The 20,201-nt window shown below is 42.8% G+C and overlaps 1 protein-coding gene across 1 annotated transcript in view; it reads right to left on the bottom strand.

Annotated features, from left to right (window-relative positions):
* The window catches only part of galnt17 (polypeptide N-acetylgalactosaminyltransferase 17), a 453,499-nt gene that overhangs the window by 289,885 nt on the left and 143,413 nt on the right, over window positions 1–20,201 (bottom strand). Inside the window, exon 5 of the mRNA XM_072242791.1 lies at window positions 8,431–8,628. Within this exon, the coding sequence (XP_072098892.1) occupies window positions 8,431–8,628 (198 nt within the window). The remainder of the gene's footprint in view (window positions 1–8,430; window positions 8,629–20,201) is intronic.

The raw sequence follows: 20,201 nt of genomic DNA, 5'->3' as shown, positions 1-20,201 counted from the left end.
AGTGTATGCATGAGCACTTCCCTGGCTAATCTCCTGGCATACACACTACTTCCTTAATCTACGCTACCACTTAGCTTATCCCACTGTGGTTTGTGGGATCTTGCAGTGCACAGCTACTACATACTGGTACACTCCAAAAGTGATGCTACCTCTAGGTAATTCACTGCCCTTTCCTGAGGGTAGAGTGGGTTTTTCAGGGGAACGTCAACATTTTTGATCATTAGGCTGCAAGCTGCCTGGGCAGAGAGTATAGAGTAAAACAATCAAGTGAAGCAAATCTTCAAACTCCATTCTAAGTGCAAGTTTCTTTATAACCTGTCCAAAGAAGTGATTGTAAGTTCTAAACTACATGGTTGAAATTTTGCAATACTGACACCACTGTCAAAATACAACAGCAAACAGATTAATCAGTTTCTTGGCAAACAACAGGAATTCTGCAGATGCTGGAAATTCAAGCAACACACATCAAAGTTGCTGGTGAACGCAGCAGGCCAAGCAGCATCTGTAGGAAGAGGTGCAGTCGACGTTTCAGGCCGAGACCCTTTGTCAGGACTAACTAAAGGAAGAGTGAGTAAGGGATTTGAAAGTTGGAGGGGGAGGGGGAGATCCAAAATGATAGGAGAAGACAGGAGGGGGAGGGATGGAGCCAAGAGCTGGACAGGTGATAGGCAAAAGGGGATACGAGAGGATCATGGGACAGGAGGTCCGGGAAGAAAGACAAGGGGGGGGGGGGACCCAGAGGATGGGCAAGAGGCATATTCAGAGGGACAGAGGGAGAAAAAGGAGAGTGAGAGAAAGAATGTGTGCATAAAAATAAGTAACAGATGGGGTACGAGGGGGAGGTGGGGCCTAGCGGAAGTTAGAGAAGTCGATGTTCATGCCATCAGGTAGGAGGCTACCCAGACGGAATATAAGGTGTTGTTCCTCCAACCTGAGTGTGGCTTCATCTTTACAGTAGAGGAGGCCGTGGATAGACATGTCAGAATGGGAATGGGATGTGGAATTAAAATGTGTGGCCACTGGGAGATCCTGCTTCCTCTGGCGGACAGAGCGTAGATGTTCAGCAAAGTGGTCTCCCAGTCAGTGTCAGGTCTCGCCAATATATAAAAGGCCACATCGGGAGCACTGGACGCAATATATCACCCCAGTCGACTCACAGGTGAAGTGTTGCCTCACCTGGAAGGACTGTTTGGGGCCCTGAATGGTGGTAAGGGAGGAAGTGTAAGGGCACGTGTAGCACTTGTTCCGCTTACACGGATAAGTGCCAGGAGGGAGATCAGTGGGGAAGGATGGGAGGGACGAATGGACAAGGGAGTTGTGTAGGGAGCGATCCCTGTGGAATGCAGAGAGAGGGGGGGAGGGAAAGATGTGCTTAGTGGTGGGATCCCGTTGGAGGTGGCGGAAGTTACGGAGAATAATATGTTGGACCCAGAGGTTGGTGGGGTGGTAGGTGAGGACCAGGGGAACCCTATTCCTAGTGGGATGGCGGGAGGATGGAGTGAGAGCAGATGTACGTGAAATGGGGGAGATGCGTTTAAGAGCAGAGTTGATAGTGGAGGAAGGGAAACCCCTTTCTTTAAAAAAGGAAGACATCTCCCTCGTCCTAGAATGAAAAGCCTCATCCTGAGAGCAGATGCGGCGGAGACGGACGAATTGCGAGAAGGGGATGGCGTTTTTGCAAGAGATAGGGTGAGAAGAGGAATAGTCCAGATAGCTGTGAGAGTCAGTAGGCTTATAGTAGACATCAGTGGATAAGCTGTCTCCAGAGACAGAGACAGAAAGATCTAGAAAGGGGAGGGAGGTGTCAGAAATGGACCAGGTAAACTTGAGGGCAGGCTGAAAGTTGGAGGCAAAGTTAATAAAGTCAACGAGTTCTGCATGCATGCAGGAAGCAGCGCCAATGCAGTTGTCGACGTAGCAAAGGAAAAGTGGGGGACAGATACCAGAATAGTTACGGAACATAGATTGTTCCACAAACCCAACAAAAAGGCAGGCATAGCTAGGACCCATACGGGTGCCCATAGCTACACCTTTAGTTTGGAGGAAGTGGGAGGAGCCAAAGGAGAAATTATTAAGAGTAAGGACTAATTCCGCTAGACGGAGCAGAGTGGTGGTAGAGGGGAACTGATTAGGTCTGGAATCCAAAAAGAAGCGTAGAGCTTTGAGACCTTCCTGATGGGGGATGGAAGTATATAAGGACTGGACATCCATGGTGAAAATAAAGCGATGGGGGCCAGGGAACTTAAAATCATCGAAAAGTTTAAGAGCGTGAGAAGTGTCACGAACATAGGTCGGAAGGGATTGAACAAGGAGTGATAAAACCGTGTCGAGGTATGCAGAAATGAGTTCGGTGGGGCAGGCACAAGCTGAGACAATAGGTCGGCCAGGACAGGCAGGTTTGTGGATCTTGGGTAGGAGGTAGAAACGGGAAGTGCGGGGTGTGGGAACTATAAGGTTGGTAGCAGTGGATGGAAGATCCCCTGAGCGGATAAAGTCGGTGATGGTGTGGGAGACAATGGCCTGGTGCTCCTTAGTGGGGTCACGATCGAGGGGTAAATAAGAGGATGTATCCGCGAGTTGTCGCTGTGCCTCGGCAAGGTAGAGGTCAGTACGCCAGACTACAACAGCACCCCCCTTATCGGCGGGTTTAATAATAAGGTTAGGATTAGTGCGGAGGGAGTGGAGAGCAGAGCGTTCCGAAGGAGTGAGGTTGGAATGGGGACAAGGTGCGGTGAAGTCGAGACGGTTGATGTCCCGTCGGCAGTTAGCAATAAAGAGATCCAGAGCAGGCAGAAAACCAGAGCGGGGTGTCCATGAAGAAGAGGAGGGTTGAAGACGGGAGAAGGGGTCATCGGTGGGGGTAGAGGAGTCCTTGCCGAAGAAGTAAGCTCAGAGACGGAGACAGCGGAAGAAAAGTTCCGCATCGTGGCGAAGACGGAACTCGCTGAGGTGTGGGCTAAGGGGGACAAAGGTGAGGCCCTTACTGAGAACAGAACGTTCTGCCTCAGACAGTTGAAGGTCGGAGGGGATGGTAAAGACCCAGCACGGATGAGAGCTCGGATCAGAGGGGGGATGGGGGTGGCTGGGGGTGTCAATGGAGAGGGGAGGGTTGGGGTGAGAGGAAGATGGAGCCTCTGAGGGCCCAAGAGTTGACGGTGGGATCTGAGGAAGACGGGGCTGCGGAGTGGTGGTGGGGGAATGGGAGACGTGAGTCACAACAGCAGCACATAAAGACCCGGCCTGGAGTTCAAGGTTGGAGTTGCAGTTGGTGGTTGTGCAATCGCTGTGAAGGTATCCATGGTCGTTGCTGGAGTCCGGGTTTTGAATATGCCCTGAGGTGTTGGAGCCGGCGAGATCAATGGCAGAGGCTGCACTCTGAAGTTCATGCCTGCTAGCGTCGGGGCCAGCAAGGTCTGGGGTCTGCAGATGTAGGATCTTGCGATCTTTGCCTAACATGACAAAGTCAAAAAAACGACGATTGCAGGTGTGAATCCGACGGAGGATGAAATAACGGGTAGGACCATTACAGACGGCGAAGAAAGTGTCCCGAAGGTGTGGAAGGGTCTGGGATAGGGACACCAAGTACCTCCTCATGGCGGAGAGAGTCGCCTTCAGAGTTTGACGGGAGAAGCGGCGAGAGGCAGAGTCAATAAAATGTGAGTACCTGGGATCCTCAGAAGGTCCAAATTGAGAGGCTTGGAAACGAATCCTAAGGCCAACTGGAGTAAGTTGACGACGGAGGCACGTTCCAAGAAAGGATATATGGCTGTGATATATGGCTGTGATTCCTCCGTCTCCGCCGCATCTGCTCTCAGGATGAGGCTTTTCATTCTAGGACGAGGGAGATGTCTTCCTTTTTTAAAGAAAGGGGTTTCCCTTCCTCCACTATCAACTCTGCTCTTAAACGCATCTCCCCCATTTCACGTACATCTGCTCTCACTCCATCCTCCCGCCACCCCACTAGGAATAGGGTTCCCCTGGTCCTCACCTACCACCCTACCAGCCTCCGGGTCCAACATATTATTCTCCGTAACTTCCGCCACCTCCAACGGGATCCCACCACTAAGCACATCTTTCCCTCCCCCCCCCCCCCCCGCATTCCACCGGATCGCTCCCTACACAACTCCCTTGTCCATTCGTCCCCCCCATCCCTCCCCACTGATCTCCCTCCTGGCACTTATCCGTGTAAGCGGAACAAGTGCTACACATGCCCTTACACTTCCTCCCTTACCACCATTCAGGGCCCCAAACAGTCCTTCCAGGTGAGGCAACACTTCACCTGTGAGTCGACTGGGGTGATATACTGCGTCCAGTGCTCCCGATGTGGCCTTTTATATATTGGCGAGACCCGACACAGACTGGGAGACCACTTTGCTGAACATCTACGCTCTGTCCGCCAGAGAAAGCAGGATCTCCCAGTGGCCACACATTTTAATTCCACATCCCATTCCCATTCTGACATGTCTATCCACGGCCTCCTCTACTGTAAAGATGAAGCCACACTCAGGTTGGAGGAACAACACCTTATATTCCGTCTGGGTAGCCTCCAACCTGATGGCATGAACATCGACTTCTCTAACTTCCGCTAAGGCCCCACCTCCCCCCTCGTACCCCATCTGTTACTTATTTTTATGCACACATTCTTTCTCTCACTCTCCTTTTTCTCCCTCTGTCCCTCTGAATATGCCTCTTGCCCATCCTCTGGATCCCCCCCCCCCCTTGTCTTTCTTCCCGGACCTCCTGTCCCATGATCCTCTCGTATCCCCTTTTGCCTATCACCTGTCCAGCTCTTGGCTCCATCCCTCCCCCTCCTGTCTTCTCCTATCATTTTGGATCTCCCCCTCCCCCTCCAACTTTCAAATCCCTTACTCACTCTTCCTTTAGTTAGTCCTGACGAAGGGTCTCGGCCTGAAACGTCGACTGCGCCTCTTCCTACAGATGCTGCTTGGCCTGCTGCGTTCACCAGCAACTTTGATGTGTGTTGCTTAATCAGTTTCTTGTTAGCTATGCTTTGAGTATACAAAATGGCACTGTACAGTTACAAGGAGACACTTGTAACTTGGCAACCAGCATTAACACAACAGAAAACAAGATCAATAATAAATAAGCCTGGCCTCTTTCCAATGCAGTGAGATGTGGGGTTTATAAAATAATGTTCATAAAACTGAAATCTTTGGAGTTTAATTAACATTACCTTTAAGGATTATCATAGGTAATTTCTATTGACAGAAGACTTCCTGTCTTTGGAAACCATATATTTATGAAATTGAAAGGCTCTGACTTTCTAATCCATCAGACAGATCAACTATTCTTATAATCTGTCTGGAACTTCCCTCAGTTCATTTGTTCCTTCATGCTCAACGGCTCTGCAGATAATTTACAATACCCATTGAAACACTGGAAATGCCTATTTTATCCAAGCACATTCGTGAAATCTGGTACTGATGTATCTGCATACATTTGATAATCTTTCTGGACAATAACAGTGTAGGCATTGTTATGAAGCTCCATCAAAGTTCAGAAACACTTTGATTGAAGAATTGCTCCTGAAGATTTTATCCTCTGAGTTTTGAGGGAAAAGTGAACTAAGAATAAATTGGACAAGGTTGTAGTCAATGAGCTTTCAATAGTTTTCCATGCAGCATTAAAGGTCATCATAGAACAGTACAGCACATGAACAGGTCCTTCGGCCCACATTGTTGTGCAGTACTAATTAGTAATTAAATGACTAACTAAACTAATCCCTTCTGCCTACACCATATCCATTTCACTCCATTCTCTGCACATTAATGTGTCTAGCTGCTTAAATGCTCGTGTTGTATTGGCCTTCACTACAACTCCAGGTAGCACATTCCAGGCACGCACAACTCTCTGTGTAAAGGCGTTGCCCCACATATTTCCTTCAAACTGACTCTTCTCCCTCCTTTCACCTTAAATACATGTATTTGACACTTAGACTAGTATTAGCCATCTATTGTGTGTACAGTATACATCTCATGATCCTTTAAACTTCTAACAGTTCACCCCTCAATCTCCACCATTCCGGAGAAAACAACACAAGTTTGCTCAACTTCTCTTTATAGCATTATGCCCTCTAATCCAGACAGCGTACTGGTAAGCCTCTTCTGCACTTCTCCAAAGCCCCCAAATCCTTCCTGTAATGGGACAGCAAGAATCGAATGCAATACTACAGATGTAACCTAACCAGAGTTTTATAAACTTTCAACATAACTTCCCAGTTCTTGCACTTAACACCTTGACTAATAAAGACAAGCATACCACATCAACACCCACAAAAGAGGAACTCTGTAGGTCAGGCAGCATCTATGGAAATGAATGAACAGTTGACGATTCAGGCCAAGACTCTTCTTCAAGACTTCTTTACCACCTTATCTACCTGTGCAGCCATTTTCAGGAAGCTATGGACTTGGACATCATGATCCTTCTGTTATCACTCTTATTAAACACTTTTTACTCTTTTCTTTTCTATATAACTTCATTACTTTTAGTCATTAAATATTGAACATTTAGCCTCATGTTATCGAACACCTTCTGAAAATGTGCAGAGTAAAATTCAAGGGATCATCTTTATTTATACAGTCCATAACTCAAGAGCTGTATTGAGCTTGACAGATGTAACTTGGGCATTAAAAATCCATGTTGATTGTCCCTAATTCATCTATATCTTTCTAGCTGTATATTAATTTGTGCTGCATTATATTCTCTGGAAATTGATTATTTTGCTTCATACGTTATTTCTTTCATCCAATTTGAACAGAAGTGCTACTCTAGTTCATGAAGCGCAAATGACTCCTTCATCCGTGTCATGCAAGTATCTTAATCCTGGTCTTCATCTGAGCCTCAAAGGCCAGTTCAGATGCACAGGGTCTCCTTCCAATAAGCCCCCACACCAGATGTCCTGAGCCTGGTTCCAGAGGGAAGCCCACTGGTGCTGAGCGTATCTCCCCAAGACACATCTTTTTAACTTATTTTGCTCATTCCTTGTTGTGCTAGTTCCTGCTACAATGTTGACAGTGCTAGGCACAATGAAACACTATGTCTGCCTCTTTCTCCCCCCACCCCCTTCCCTCATCCTCCTCCAGCTCCTGAAATGTTGGATGGTGATGTTCTGGGGAGAGAAAAACAGGGGGAGTCTCTCCCAAAACAGGTAGAGGGAAACAGGAAGAATAGGGCTGAGAAGGAAAATAAATCCGCCAAGATCAATTGCCAGAGCATACTTAAAGGGCCAAATGGCCTAATTCTGCTCCTATGTCTTATGGAACTCTTCAGGAACAGGAGTGCTTGAAAGCTGTTCTAAAAACACTGACAGACAATCATGTTGATATCTACAGTTGACTAAAGTAAAACCAGTGGTATAACCGCAATGGAAGTGGCCATACCTGGCAAATTTCTTGATACCTTGCTCCTGAGGTGACTTGGGTCTCTGATCCATTCGTTCATAACATGTTTAAGAGTCTCCTCCAGCCAGTTCAGACACTAAGCTTATTAAGGATACTCAGCTGTGCAGGTGACCTCCATCATCTTCCTCTACGCTTCAGCCTAAATAAATCCACTGGGATTCATTTGCACAGAGAAGATTTTAAACTAGAGCTGTACTCCACAAGGAAATACCACTAAAAGAATGGGTCAGAGGGGAATGAACTGTGCACAAATACACTGTCATCCTCTGTAACTACATATAGTGCTATCTTACCTCAGTACTACACTAATGTTAGAGTAAGTCTTCTAATTAGTAGAGTGCAGAATAGTTGTGGGTGGGGTACCATGTTTCTCCGATGCTTGGCTGGTCTCATTGGTAGTGATGTGGACATTAACATGAGAATCTATGGAACTGCCACCCCTCAAGAATAGAAGAAATCATTGGTGGACATCAAGAAGCGCAGTCTGTTGGTGAACATTGTCTTCTGTGTTGAGACTCCTCAAAGTTTCAGGTACAAGCATTCATTGTAAAAGGCTCTCATAGTCCAGTTTAGCCTTGTTTTTTAGTCATTTCAGAGGTAAAATTAAATCTTATTACAGGATGACGGATGCTATAGCTATATGCCTAGAGACCTCTTTGCATGGGCTCAAAACTGAATTAAATTCTACAAACGGTGAGATGAAACCATTGAATGACATTATACTTTATTTCAATTGCATGCTGCAAACACTACATGTGTTATCCCTCTTAATAATATCTAGGCCCTTAGTGTTTCCCCCCTTTATCGTCATATTATATTTTTCAGCTCAGTGTATTAGGATGCGTATCCTTCCCTTTCAATAGCTTAGTTACTGGTTGGTTCTATCAATGATATTTATATACAGCCACAAACAATTCCCAATGATCAATGACAATATTTCACATCTTAAAATGATTTATCATTTGTCTGAAAGGACACTGACTTAAATAAAACTAACAAGACAACTGACCTGATTGGCAATGTAGGGTCGGCTCTATCCCACCATTCTTTGAGAGGACTAATGTACATGCACCAGAGCTCCCAGCTGTAACCATGGGCACTATTCTCATAGCGTTGCACCTCAAATGTTTTGTGCTTGATGTTGTCAATGGAAGGAAGAATTATTCGCTTTCTGTCTTCTTTAATCCTTGCCAGGATTGGTTCGACCCTAAAAAGAAAACAAAAGTTAGATTTAAACAAGGCCCTTATAAACTAGTTACTGTCAAGAATTGGAGCCAGAGAGATCTAATTCAAATTCTAATTCAAATCAACAGTTCATTTTCCAAACCAGTGGAGTTTTTCCTTTGTGTCTCATTTATTCAAGTGAATTTTAGGTGACTTAAAAATCTTTCCAGAGTTGCAGTACTTGATAATTGGGATTGGGATGCTCTCATGGAAATATAATTATTCCAGTGAGAGCAAATTCACAAAATCATGGTATCATAAAATTTGTTAGTCGTGTCTTTCAAATATTATTAAAATATTAAATATACAACACTCCTCCCTGCTCAGCTATAAACTCCAACTCAATATAGAAAACATTTCAACTCATATACATATATACAGTGTACTATATAATACAACTACGATATTGACATCCTCAACATAGTAAATTTTAAATTATCCCATTTAGACCTAAAGATTTAATTGCTGTGGAGGCTTTCTTACTCTTATGGGAAAATAATAATACTCTTCTGACAAGGGGGATCACTCTGTTTGGTAGGTGAGACTTGTGGCTGTGAAACAATCTCAGGTTCTGGGTCCCCCTCCATAATGGTTGTAGGAATTGATTCTGGGACTGCAGGAAGTAGTTCTGACAGATTTGGACACCTTTCTTCTGGACATGTTGGCAAGCCGAACAGTGAATGGCAAGTTTCACTGGACGATATGGATCATAATTTCCATTGCCTTTGACAAAGTGCCACACATGAGACTGCTTACCAAGTTAAGAGCCCATGGTACTACAGGAAAGTTACTAACGTGGTTAGAGCATTGGCTGATTGGTAGGAGGCAGCAAGTGGGAATAAAAGGATCCTTTCCTGGTTGGCTGCCAGTGATCAGTGGTGTTCCGCAGGGGTCGGTGTTAGGACCACTTCTTTTTATGGTGTATATAAATAAATTAGATGATGAAAAAGATGGCTTTGTTGCCAAGTTTGCAGATGATATAAAGATTGGTGGAGGGGCATGTAGTGTTGAGGAAACAGGTAGGATGCAGACGGAGTTAGACAGATTAGGAGAATGGGCAAGAAAGTGGCAAATGAAATACAATGTTGGAAAATGCATTGCCATGCACTTTGGTAGTAGAAATAAACATGCAGACTATTTTCTAAACGGGGAGAAAATCCAGGAATCTGAGTTGCAGAGGGACTTGGGAGTCTTTGTGTAGAACATCCTGAAGGTTAACTTGCAGGTTGGGTCAGTAGTGAGGAAGACAAATGCCATGTTAGCATTCATTTCAAGAGATCTAGAATACAAGAGCAGGGATGCGATGCTGAGGCTTTATAAGGCACTGGTGAGGCCTCACATTGAGTATTGTGAGCAGTTTTGGGCCCTTTATCTTACAAAAATAATGCTGGCATTGGAGAGGGCTCAGAGGAGGTTCACAAGGATGATTCCAGGAATTAAAGGGTTATCATACGGGGGATGTTTGATGGTTCTGGGTCTGTACTCACTGGAATTCAGAAGGGAGGGGGGATCTCATTGAAACCTTTCGTATGTGGAAAGACCTAGACAGAGTAGATGTGGTAAGGATGTTCCCATAGTGGGGGAGTCTAGGACAAGAGGGCATAGCCTCAGGTTAGGAGGACGCCCTTTCAAAACAGAGATGTGGAGAAATTTCTTTAGCTACAAGGTGGTGAACTTGTGGAATTTGTTGATACATGCAGCTGGGAAGGCCAGGCCGTTGGGTGTATTTAAGGCAGTGATTGATAGGTTCTTGATTGGACATGACACCAAAGGTTACAGGGAGAAGGCTGGGAACTCGGGTTGAGGAGGAGGTAGAAAAAAGGATCAGCCATGATTGAATGGCAGAGCGGACTCAATGGGCCAGATGGCCTAATTCTGGTCCTGTGTCTTATAGTCTTACAGTCTTATAATGTGTGAGTACAGTGCCTGACATCATGAATTCCTTTACCTTTTTGAATGCCACCTCACTCTGCTTTGTCCTTTGTCATTTCTTCCCAATCTGTAGTAAGGAGTTCAAGGAGTGGAGTGTAATAGCCAGGTTTGGCAAGAACCTGTTATAGTAATCGACAAATCCTGAAAAGGACTACAGCTGTGACATGTCATTTGGCTTCAGGGCATCCGGTACTAATTGAATTTTCTCGGCACACTTCTGTAAGTCTTGTGAAGTGTTTCCTCCAGAAAAGTTTGCAACGATATCTTATATCCTGGTCAGAAGTTATTGATCTACTTTTAGTACTGGGTTGATGGTGACCTTAAAATCACCACAGATTCTGACAAACCCATTCAACATTGGGAAGAACTTCTTCAGCCTTCCTGCCATCTAGCTCACTGGGTACTTTATCAAGGATGGTATAAGGCAGTGCCTATACTTTATTAGAAGTTTGTGTAGATTCAACATGTCACCTTGATCCTGGCAGCCCTGTCTTTTCAGCCTGTCTGGGCTGGTGTTTAAATTGACCAAACAATGAAACAGCTAAAGGCTCCAGCGCCCTGGTAAGAGGAGAGAACATTGCATAGAGCAAGTGAAATTGGCAATTGCCTCTGATCTGGGCCGACATTTACGTGCCGGGCGGCACCTAATTAATTAGCTTGTTTATTTCAGCTTTTCTCTTAAAGATGTGCTGGGTGCACTCCGGCTACCACTGCACCCCTGCATGATTCGCAGCCCGGAGTTTAGGGACCACTAGGGAACCAGGTGGGCTTTGCAAAACTTGTGTCTGGTGTTTTCATTTAACACTATTTTACCCTTGATATATTTGAGTTTTCTAAGACTGTCCTTGAACACTCCTGCAGCATCATCCTGCTTCTTTTTTAATTTGCTTTCAGTTGACTGTATTACAGGGGATATGGCATATAAATGGTGGGTGGATCTCCAACTGAGTTGTAGTTGTCTCAGCAAATCATGTCCCCACAGTGGTGGCCCTCCTGATTTTAACACTTACAAGCCTAATGTGGCTTGTTGGTTGTTGTATTTCACTGTTACAAATGCCATTCCAACCAGGCCTAGAGATCATGAATGGCTGCTCTAGCCTTCCACCAGCAGGTTGCTCCAAGGAGAATACTGACAAGACAAACCAGCACCCACACTCGACCCCAGGGCCACTTATATTCCCAGCCCCAAGACGAACATCAGGTGCCTATGATTACGCCCAACTGAAACAAGGGACAGCCGGAAGACCTGGAGTCCAGAGTCCACAGACCAGCCCGTGAACCAGAATGCGGACTTTACAGACCGGACTATGACAGGAACACAATTTGTTCAACCATACAGGTTTCTGTTTAGACATTGTTCATATTCGCTTTTATTCCTGACTACAACTTAATTGCATCTCTGTCTGCTGTTGCCATTGATACAGCTCTTTCAACTGCTCTTTTAAATGTAAATTGTGCTTCCATTGGAGCCATTTTTTTAATGTTTTCTTGTAAGATTCTACAAACTAAAAGATTTCTAAGTGCATCATTAAACCTAACACTGAACTGACAATGCTCAGACAACTTTTTCAATTCAGCCATGCACACTGAAATGGACTCCCCTTCCCTTTGATTCCACTTATAAAACCTAAAGGGTTCTGCAATCAACAGTAGTTTTGTTTCTAAATGTTCCTGCATTACTTTATTGATATTAGCAAAGCTCATTTTGGACAGTCTGATTGGAGCAGTCCAACTTCTAAGCAAATTGTATGCCTCTAATTCAAAATTGGCACTTGCTTCTCATTGGCTGTTTTATTTGCATCAAAACTCTGCTCAATTTGTTCTGCATACATAGTCCAGTTATCTTCATGTGCATGTCTATCCTTAAGGTGTAGCAAGCCATTTCTGTTTTTTTTATTTATGATTATTATCACTTGGTACTCGCTGTTATCAACCCATGAATTTGTCCTTCTTCTGTTTCTTTTTTAAACTTGATCCTCTTGGTGCACATTTTTTAACTCAAATATCTCACTGCACTTCAACAGGTTGCCTTGGGTTTGTTTGAAACTTACTCATCACCACTGTTCCATTTTGTCACTCAAAAACATAAAAAACTGATTGTAAGGGAAAAACAGAGCCAGGAAGGTAAGTCTAACTTTATTTTTACTTTAAGCAAGGCGCACACATAAATGACATGGTGGCATAATGACGTATGTCATTTAAATACTTTTCATATAGCCCACAATGCATTATGTAAACAACTTAGGTAATGGAACAGTTCACAGAAACGGAATTCCATCATAACCTGAACACGATATGTCCCAAGATTATCTGATTAACAGAAGAAGGGAGAAAGGCCATTGCTTATGCTTTACTTACCTCAACATGTTCAGCATCAGGCATTTCTCCGAAAGCTTGTGGGTAGGGGTTATAAACTTGGATGTTCAAATTCAAATGGAAGTTGCTATAATAGTAGTGCTACAGCCCGATGACCTTTCAGACCCATTCAACAGAGCCTTATTTAAGTGCCACTGTTAAGCTTGTGGGATTCCACTGTAAGAAGTCAAGTGTTGGAGCTAGCTGGCAAGTCAGAGTCAAATGGGGAAAGCTTTGTTGATAGAAGGAGGTTCTCTGGATGGGTCCTAAACGGGGCAGAGTCTTTTTCTGAGAAGTCATAAAGGAACAAGCTTCAAAATTAAAATTAAAAATTTGCCTGCCTTCCCTGAATCTTCATATTAACAGAACACACATTCTACTGTAGATGACTTTGCTAACTGTAGGTTAATAGCCCTGGCATCTCTCAGCGAATGGCAGATTCAGGGGGTCCTGATAGAAATATGGGAGAATAAAATAGGACAAATGCAGAATTACTGTTTGATGGTTGATGTAAACCTTGCGTGCCAAAGCACCTGTCCCCTGCTGTATGTCTTCATGTTACTGATGACATATACTCTGAGGCATGAGACTGTAGATACTAGAATCTTGAGCAAAAAAAAAACAAACTGCTGGAGGAACTCAGCCAGACTCCCAGTAGATGATAACATCATTCAGGACCAGGCTGGATGAAACAGCCTATCACCTCCCTCTGGTGCCCCTCCTCCTTTCCTTTTACCAATGGCCCACTCTTCTCTTCTATCTGATTTCATCGTCTTCAGCCCTTTATCCTTTCTACCTATCAGCTCCCAGCTTCTCACTTCATCCCCCTTCCCCAAACCACCTACCTTCCCCCCTCACCTGGCTTCACCTATCACCTTCCGGCTTGTACTCCTTCCCCTCCTCCCACTTTCTTATTCTGGCTTCTTCCTCTTTCCTTTGCAGTCTTGATGCAAGGTCTCAGCCCAAACTATCAATTCTTATTCATTTCCATAGCTGATGCCAGACCTGTTGAGTTTCTCCAGCATTTTGTGTGTGTTGCTCAGGATAAAACTATATGGCCCAAGTGCAGAAACTGCAGTTCTTGGAGTAGTGGAGGATCCACCATCATATCCACACTGACTAAGACTCTAGCTTAATATGCCAATATAGATATATTTAAAATATGCTTTGTTATGCCAATATATATATTGTCCAGTTATGTCTTTATGGTGAGAAATCTCAGATATTGGCACATGGAACTTTTTAAATAACTGGATTCCAGTGACCCAAATGTACTATTGAAGTACATAAATTAAACTGTACAGAAATAGCCCATTCCTACAAGGAATCTCTTCACATATTATCTTATTCAACTCAATTTTGCAGCATTTTATTTTATTTATATTTTTTTCTTTCAGTTCCCTCACAAAATTATCTATATTATTTACCTCAACCATATTCTATGGATGTAAGTTTCCTACCATTGAAGTAAAGAAGCTTATTTATTTGTTTGTTTGTTTATTTATTGTTTGTTTACTTATTGAGGTACAGCACAGAATAAGCACTTCCAACCCTTCGAGTCATGCCACCCAGCAACCACCAATTCACCCCTAGCCTAATCATGGCACAATTTACAAAGACCAACTAACCTATTAACTGGTACGTCTTTGGACTGTGGGAGGAAATGGGAGCATCCAGAAGAAACGTGTGGTCATGGGGAGAATGTACAAACTTCTTGTAGACAGCAGCAGGAATTGTCTTTTGGTGTATTACAATCCATCTTGTATCAAAGGTCCCTTGTATTTAATTCTCTGAGAAGAAGCATTCTCTCCAGTTCTCCATCTCCTCATTGAGTATGGATCTGAAGAAAAATACTTCTTCAATTTTCCCAGTCCTTGCAATTGCCCAGTTCTGTTGCAATGTTTTAAATCTTTTTTAGTTTTTTTTTAATTTCTCATGCCTTTATGTCTTTCTTATGGCATTGCCTGCCAATGGGCACAGCATTTGTTAATGCAGTCTTACCATAAATCCAATATGTTTAACACAGCTTCATTACTTCTTTATTTTATACTCCTAGAAGTAAATTCCAGAGGTTTGTTAGCACTTTTGCTGACCTGTGATAATGCTTTTAATAGTCAGTAATATCCCTTGAGTCCTCTGCACATCAGCCCATTTGTTTCTTATTTTTCAAAGTGGAAAACGATCATTTCTCTTTTACCTATTGAAGCACCTCACTTTATTTTTGGAAACATTAAACTTCATTTACCACTGAAGTGCCTAGTCTGCTCATTTTCTTACGTTTCAAGGTGATCTCTTGGGATCAATTGTCGGAATAGGATTCCCAGAGCTCCATATTTAATCCAGTCATGAGTTTCTTCTATAATCAGCTGACTGGCTTATCATTGGAGACTTCCATTTTATAATATCTTATTAAGTTGGTACTACATATTAAAAGTGCAAAATTGCTGTTGAAGATTTAGAAAATTGCTATGTAAGCAAAGCCTTGAAAAATATTCTGGAGGCTTTATTTAAGCATGTTTCAGTCACCTACCACTTTCTGTGTAATAAAATTACCATATAAATCCTCTTAAAATTTCCCCTTCTTACCTTGAGCGTACGCCCTCTAGTACTTGACAATTCTATCCTGTAAAAATTCTATCTAGCCTGTCCATGCCTGCTGTAATTCTAGAAACCTTTATCAGATCACCCTTCAGCCTTCAATGCTCTGGAGAAAAAAAATCCAAGTTTGACGAACTTCTCCTTATAATTGAAATTCTCTAATCCATGCTAGATGCTGGTATAAACTCTTCTGCACCCTTTCCAAAATATTCATATCCTTCCTATAAGGGATGAGCAGAACTCTAAATCTGGTCTGACTAAAGTCTTATATAGCTGAAATGTGACTTTCTGACTTTTACACTGTGCACTCTAGCAGATACAAGTATGCCATATACCTTCTTTACCACCCTATTGACTTGTGTTGCCGCTTTTTAAGGAACTATGGACTTGCACCCTAGGACCTCTGTGTGCATCAATGTCCTTAAGACCTGCCACTTTAACTCTTTTAACTCATTTACTTTTACTCCTAAACTTTACCTCCAGAAGCACTGTACATCACATTTGTCTGTATTAAACCCCATGCATTATTTTCCTGCCCACACTTCCAAATGGTCTATATTCTCCTGAATCCTTTGACAACCCTTCTCACTTATCACAATTTCACTAATTGTCCCACCTAAATTTCAGAATAGAAATCAGAATCAGGTTTATTTTCACTGATGCAGGCTATGAAATTTGTCATTTTGCAACTGCAATACAGTGCAAGACATAAAAAACATTAAGTTACAATAAATAATAAATAGTGCAAAAAGAGTAAACCAGAGACGTAGTGTTAATTTGTTCGTGGATGGTTCAGAAATCTGACGGCAAAGAAATAGAAGTTATTCTTAAAACATTGAGTATGGGTCTTCAGGCTCCTGTACCTCCTCCATATTGGTAGTAGCACAAAGAGTGCATGTCCTGGATAGTGAAGGTCTTTAATGATGGATGCCACCTTCTTGAGCCACTGCCTGTTGAAGATGTCTTGATGTCAGAGAAGGTTGTGCCTCTGACGGAACTGAGTGAATCTACAACCCTCCATAGGCTTTAGTGATCCTATGCACTGGGGGCTCCATGCCAAGATGTGATGCAACCAGTCAGAATGCTCTCCACTGCACCAATAGAAATTTGTAAGAGTCTTTGGTGGCGTACCAAATCTCCGCAAAATTGTAATGAAGTAGAGTTGCTGGGGTACCTTCTTCATGATTGTATCAACGTGTTGGGCCCATGATAGATCCTCCGAGGTGTTGATATCCAGGAACTTGAAACTGCTCATCTTTTCTACCATTTGCCGCTTGATGAGGACTGGTGTGTGTTCTTCAAACATCTTCTTCCTGAAGTCCATGATCAATTCCCTGGTCTTGCTGACTCGTTGTTCTACCAGAAACAGTGATGCTTGATCTGTGCCTGGCCACACAGTCATTGGTGTAAAAGGAGTAGAGAAAGGGCTGAGGACATATCCCTGAGGTGCGCCTATGTTGATTATCAATGAGGTGGAAATGCTATTTCTCATCTGCACTGGCTGTGGTCTCCCCATAAGAAAGTTGAGGATCCATTTGCAGAGAGAGGCACACAGGCACTGTTTCTGAAGCTTAGTGAGGGGCTGATGGTGTTGAATGCCAAGTTGTGATCAATAAACAACAGCCCAACATATATTTTGCTGTTCTCTATGTGTTCCAATGCCAAGCAGAGAGCCAGTCAGATTGAGTCCACTGTAGACCTGCTGCAGCAGTAGGTCCAGATCCAAATTTCATCCAATCACTTATTTATCATTTATCCAAAGATTTCACCCAAATCATTTATAAATATCACAAACAATCTGCTACACATAGTGGGATATGGCTGTAATACAAAGTCTAACATGGTGAAGCATATGCGTGTCAGTGCATCTAGGAAATACTTGACCAATTATCAGAGTTCTCTTTGTTGTCCATCTGTTACTTCAAACCTGTAATTAGTGTCCTTCAGGGAACTCAAACCCATGTTTGGATTTCTTTTCCTTAAATTTAGCTGTATTATAGAGACCAGGATATTCCTTCAAAAACTTCCTCAGTACAAAATGAAAGAAGCATTTACTCTTCAACTCCTCCATCCTCCAAAGGGTTGGAAGCTGGAGGGTGACAAATGTATCAATTGTACAGCTTCCCCTAGTAACATGACCAATGTAGCTTCAATGAAAGCAACTGTTGTCCTGTGTGGATAACTATAGATATTTATACTGCCTCTGTAAAGCATGAGTAAGGACCAGCAGGAACACTATAAGAGCAATGGAACTGGATATTTTTCTGCTGATGTGCACTTCTTAGAGATTCTACATTGTACACCAAGATCATCACCATCTCATGAATCATGCAGGCTTTAAACCAGTGATCATGGATCCACTACACCTGGGCCACATTAATAGACCCCAGGTCATCTTCTTTTCCTCGTAGACTCAAAGAATTAACTTGCAATGATGTAGCTCCTTTTACATATTGTCAGATAGCCAATAAATTGACTGTAATGTGGTCACTGCAGAGTGCTGTGGCTAACCAGCAGACAGCCAGGTACCATATATAAAGAATATACTAAACAACCTGGTAAATTGCTTGATGGTTTCTTGAAGAATATTCATTGACTAGGACACAAGTGAGATCAATCGACTAAAGAAAGTAAGTTCTCAGTAAACGTAAATATCTGTAACTGAGATTAACATAGAGCGCCACCAATATTATGAATACAGAGATGAAAAATGGTTGTAGAGTTATGTCCAATGTCTTCCCTGAATGTCCAATGTCTCTCCTGCTTAGTAAGGATTCTGGGCAACTGAGGCACCCAGGGAATATGAGTGATGTGGTTATTTTACCAATCTAGCAGCTCAAAGCTTTAAAAGTTCTGAAGCTGAGTTCAATAAATCCAGTAAAATTACACAAGGAAAAACACACATACTTAGCAAGTCAGGCAGCATCGACAGAGGAGAATAAACAATCAGACATTTTGAGACTGGAAAGGAAAGTGGGGGAGAGGAAGTAATACAAGCTGGCAGGCAATAAATTGCTTTATTGTTAAGACAAGTAGTTTTAAAGATGGCCTTCAGGAAAATGAGGCCACGACCCATCCTTGGTCTCATTACGACATGGCTGCAATCCACATTTCCTTCGGGCCAGACAAGCCTTCTCTTTGGGATACCCAAATGCAACTTTGCTGGAGTATAAACGCAAGCAAAACCTGTTGCTTAATCTCTTTTGATGGGAGTCCTGTTGTCTATTTTTTGTTTAAAATTTATCAACAAGTATTACAGCTGATCAGAAGCATGAAAATCCAACCAACCTGAACAAACTCTAGGTTGAAGAGCTCTGACAATAAATCTGCTGCATAATTCATTGCTTGATTAACTACAAGGGCATCAGATTAGATTTTGAGCTAAATTATTGTCAATTGGCTAGATATTTACATCCTACGTTGGTCACCTCCAATAGTCTGTCCAGTTGCAGCACAGGGGTCAAAATATCTCTATACACCACTGCAATTACAAACTATTGAAGCAATTCCACTGCACAAATCTTTGGACCTAATTCATCTTGAAGTTATATTTTTGCCTGAGGCAATGCATATTCCAAATGTCACCGATCCTTCATAAACACTCTCTAATAATTCAGAACTGTGGGATTAACAAAGTATATAGTCTCTGGATTATAACACTCCTTGTTAGTCAGGATCAAGAAAATAATTGATGACCTGCGTTTCCTGCTACTATGGAATACTTGTGAGAACAAGTCCCAAAATCCTTAATATCTTTGCCCACTGCACTCTTTCATGTATCCTAAATTTATATAAATTGTAAATTGTGTTAGGGCCACAAATGCTGCTCCGTCAAAAGGCCACCATCCCCTGGAGGGGCCAAAGGGCTTCCTTATCTGGAACACTGCCAGTTTTAAATGTCAACGAACAAGATGCAGAGCATCGAGAAACATCCTAAGTTGATGACATGAAATAGAATGACATTGAGAGTACTGATGAGGATACAAAGAGGTTTCAAGGACATTTTGAGAAGCTGAGGAAGTAGGCAGCGGTATAGAGGATGGAGTGGAATGTGGACAAATCACTTCAATACAAAAAGAATTCACACATTAAGGTGAAGCCAAGGAGATTTTATTCCTCACTCAGAGGAATGTGAATCATCTTTCACTAAAAATATTTGAGGCTAAGTTGGACAGACATTTGGAACACGAGGAGTCAAAAGTGATGGAGAACCTTTGGAGAATATGGAGTTGAAGCCAACATCAGGTCAGTACTGAAATAAAATCATCAAATGTGAAATCACTCAGCAGGTCTGGTAGCAGCCAAGGAAAGAGAAACTGTTAATGTTTCAGATTAAAGTTTTATTTCCAGCATTTTCTATTCCTATTTCAGATTTTATGCAAGTGTATTTTTTTGATCAATCGGCCATGAACCTATTGGATGGTGGGACAGGCTCAACTGGCCATTTTGCCTATTCCTTTTTCTCCTATTTATCACATTTTAACCGCATGTTTAGTTGGGAGTTCTGAAAGTGAAATGATTATTGTAAAATGTTGGCGGAGTTGGGAATGAGTCATCTGCCAGGAAAGTAGGAGGTGCTGGGAAAACTGAGAGCGTTAGGAATGTTTGGAGAACTAGAAAGCCGAAGAGATTTGGCAGAGGCAACATGTATAAAGATTAACTGGTCAAAAT

The sequence above is a fragment of the Mobula birostris genome, chromosome 25 (genome assembly GCF_030028105.1).
Source record: "Mobula birostris isolate sMobBir1 chromosome 25, sMobBir1.hap1, whole genome shotgun sequence".
In the NCBI taxonomy this organism is placed as follows: domain Eukaryota; kingdom Metazoa; phylum Chordata; class Chondrichthyes; order Myliobatiformes; family Myliobatidae; genus Mobula; species Mobula birostris.
The sequence above is the reverse complement of the archived record's forward strand: the minus strand, read 5'-3'. Positions and strand labels throughout refer to the sequence as shown.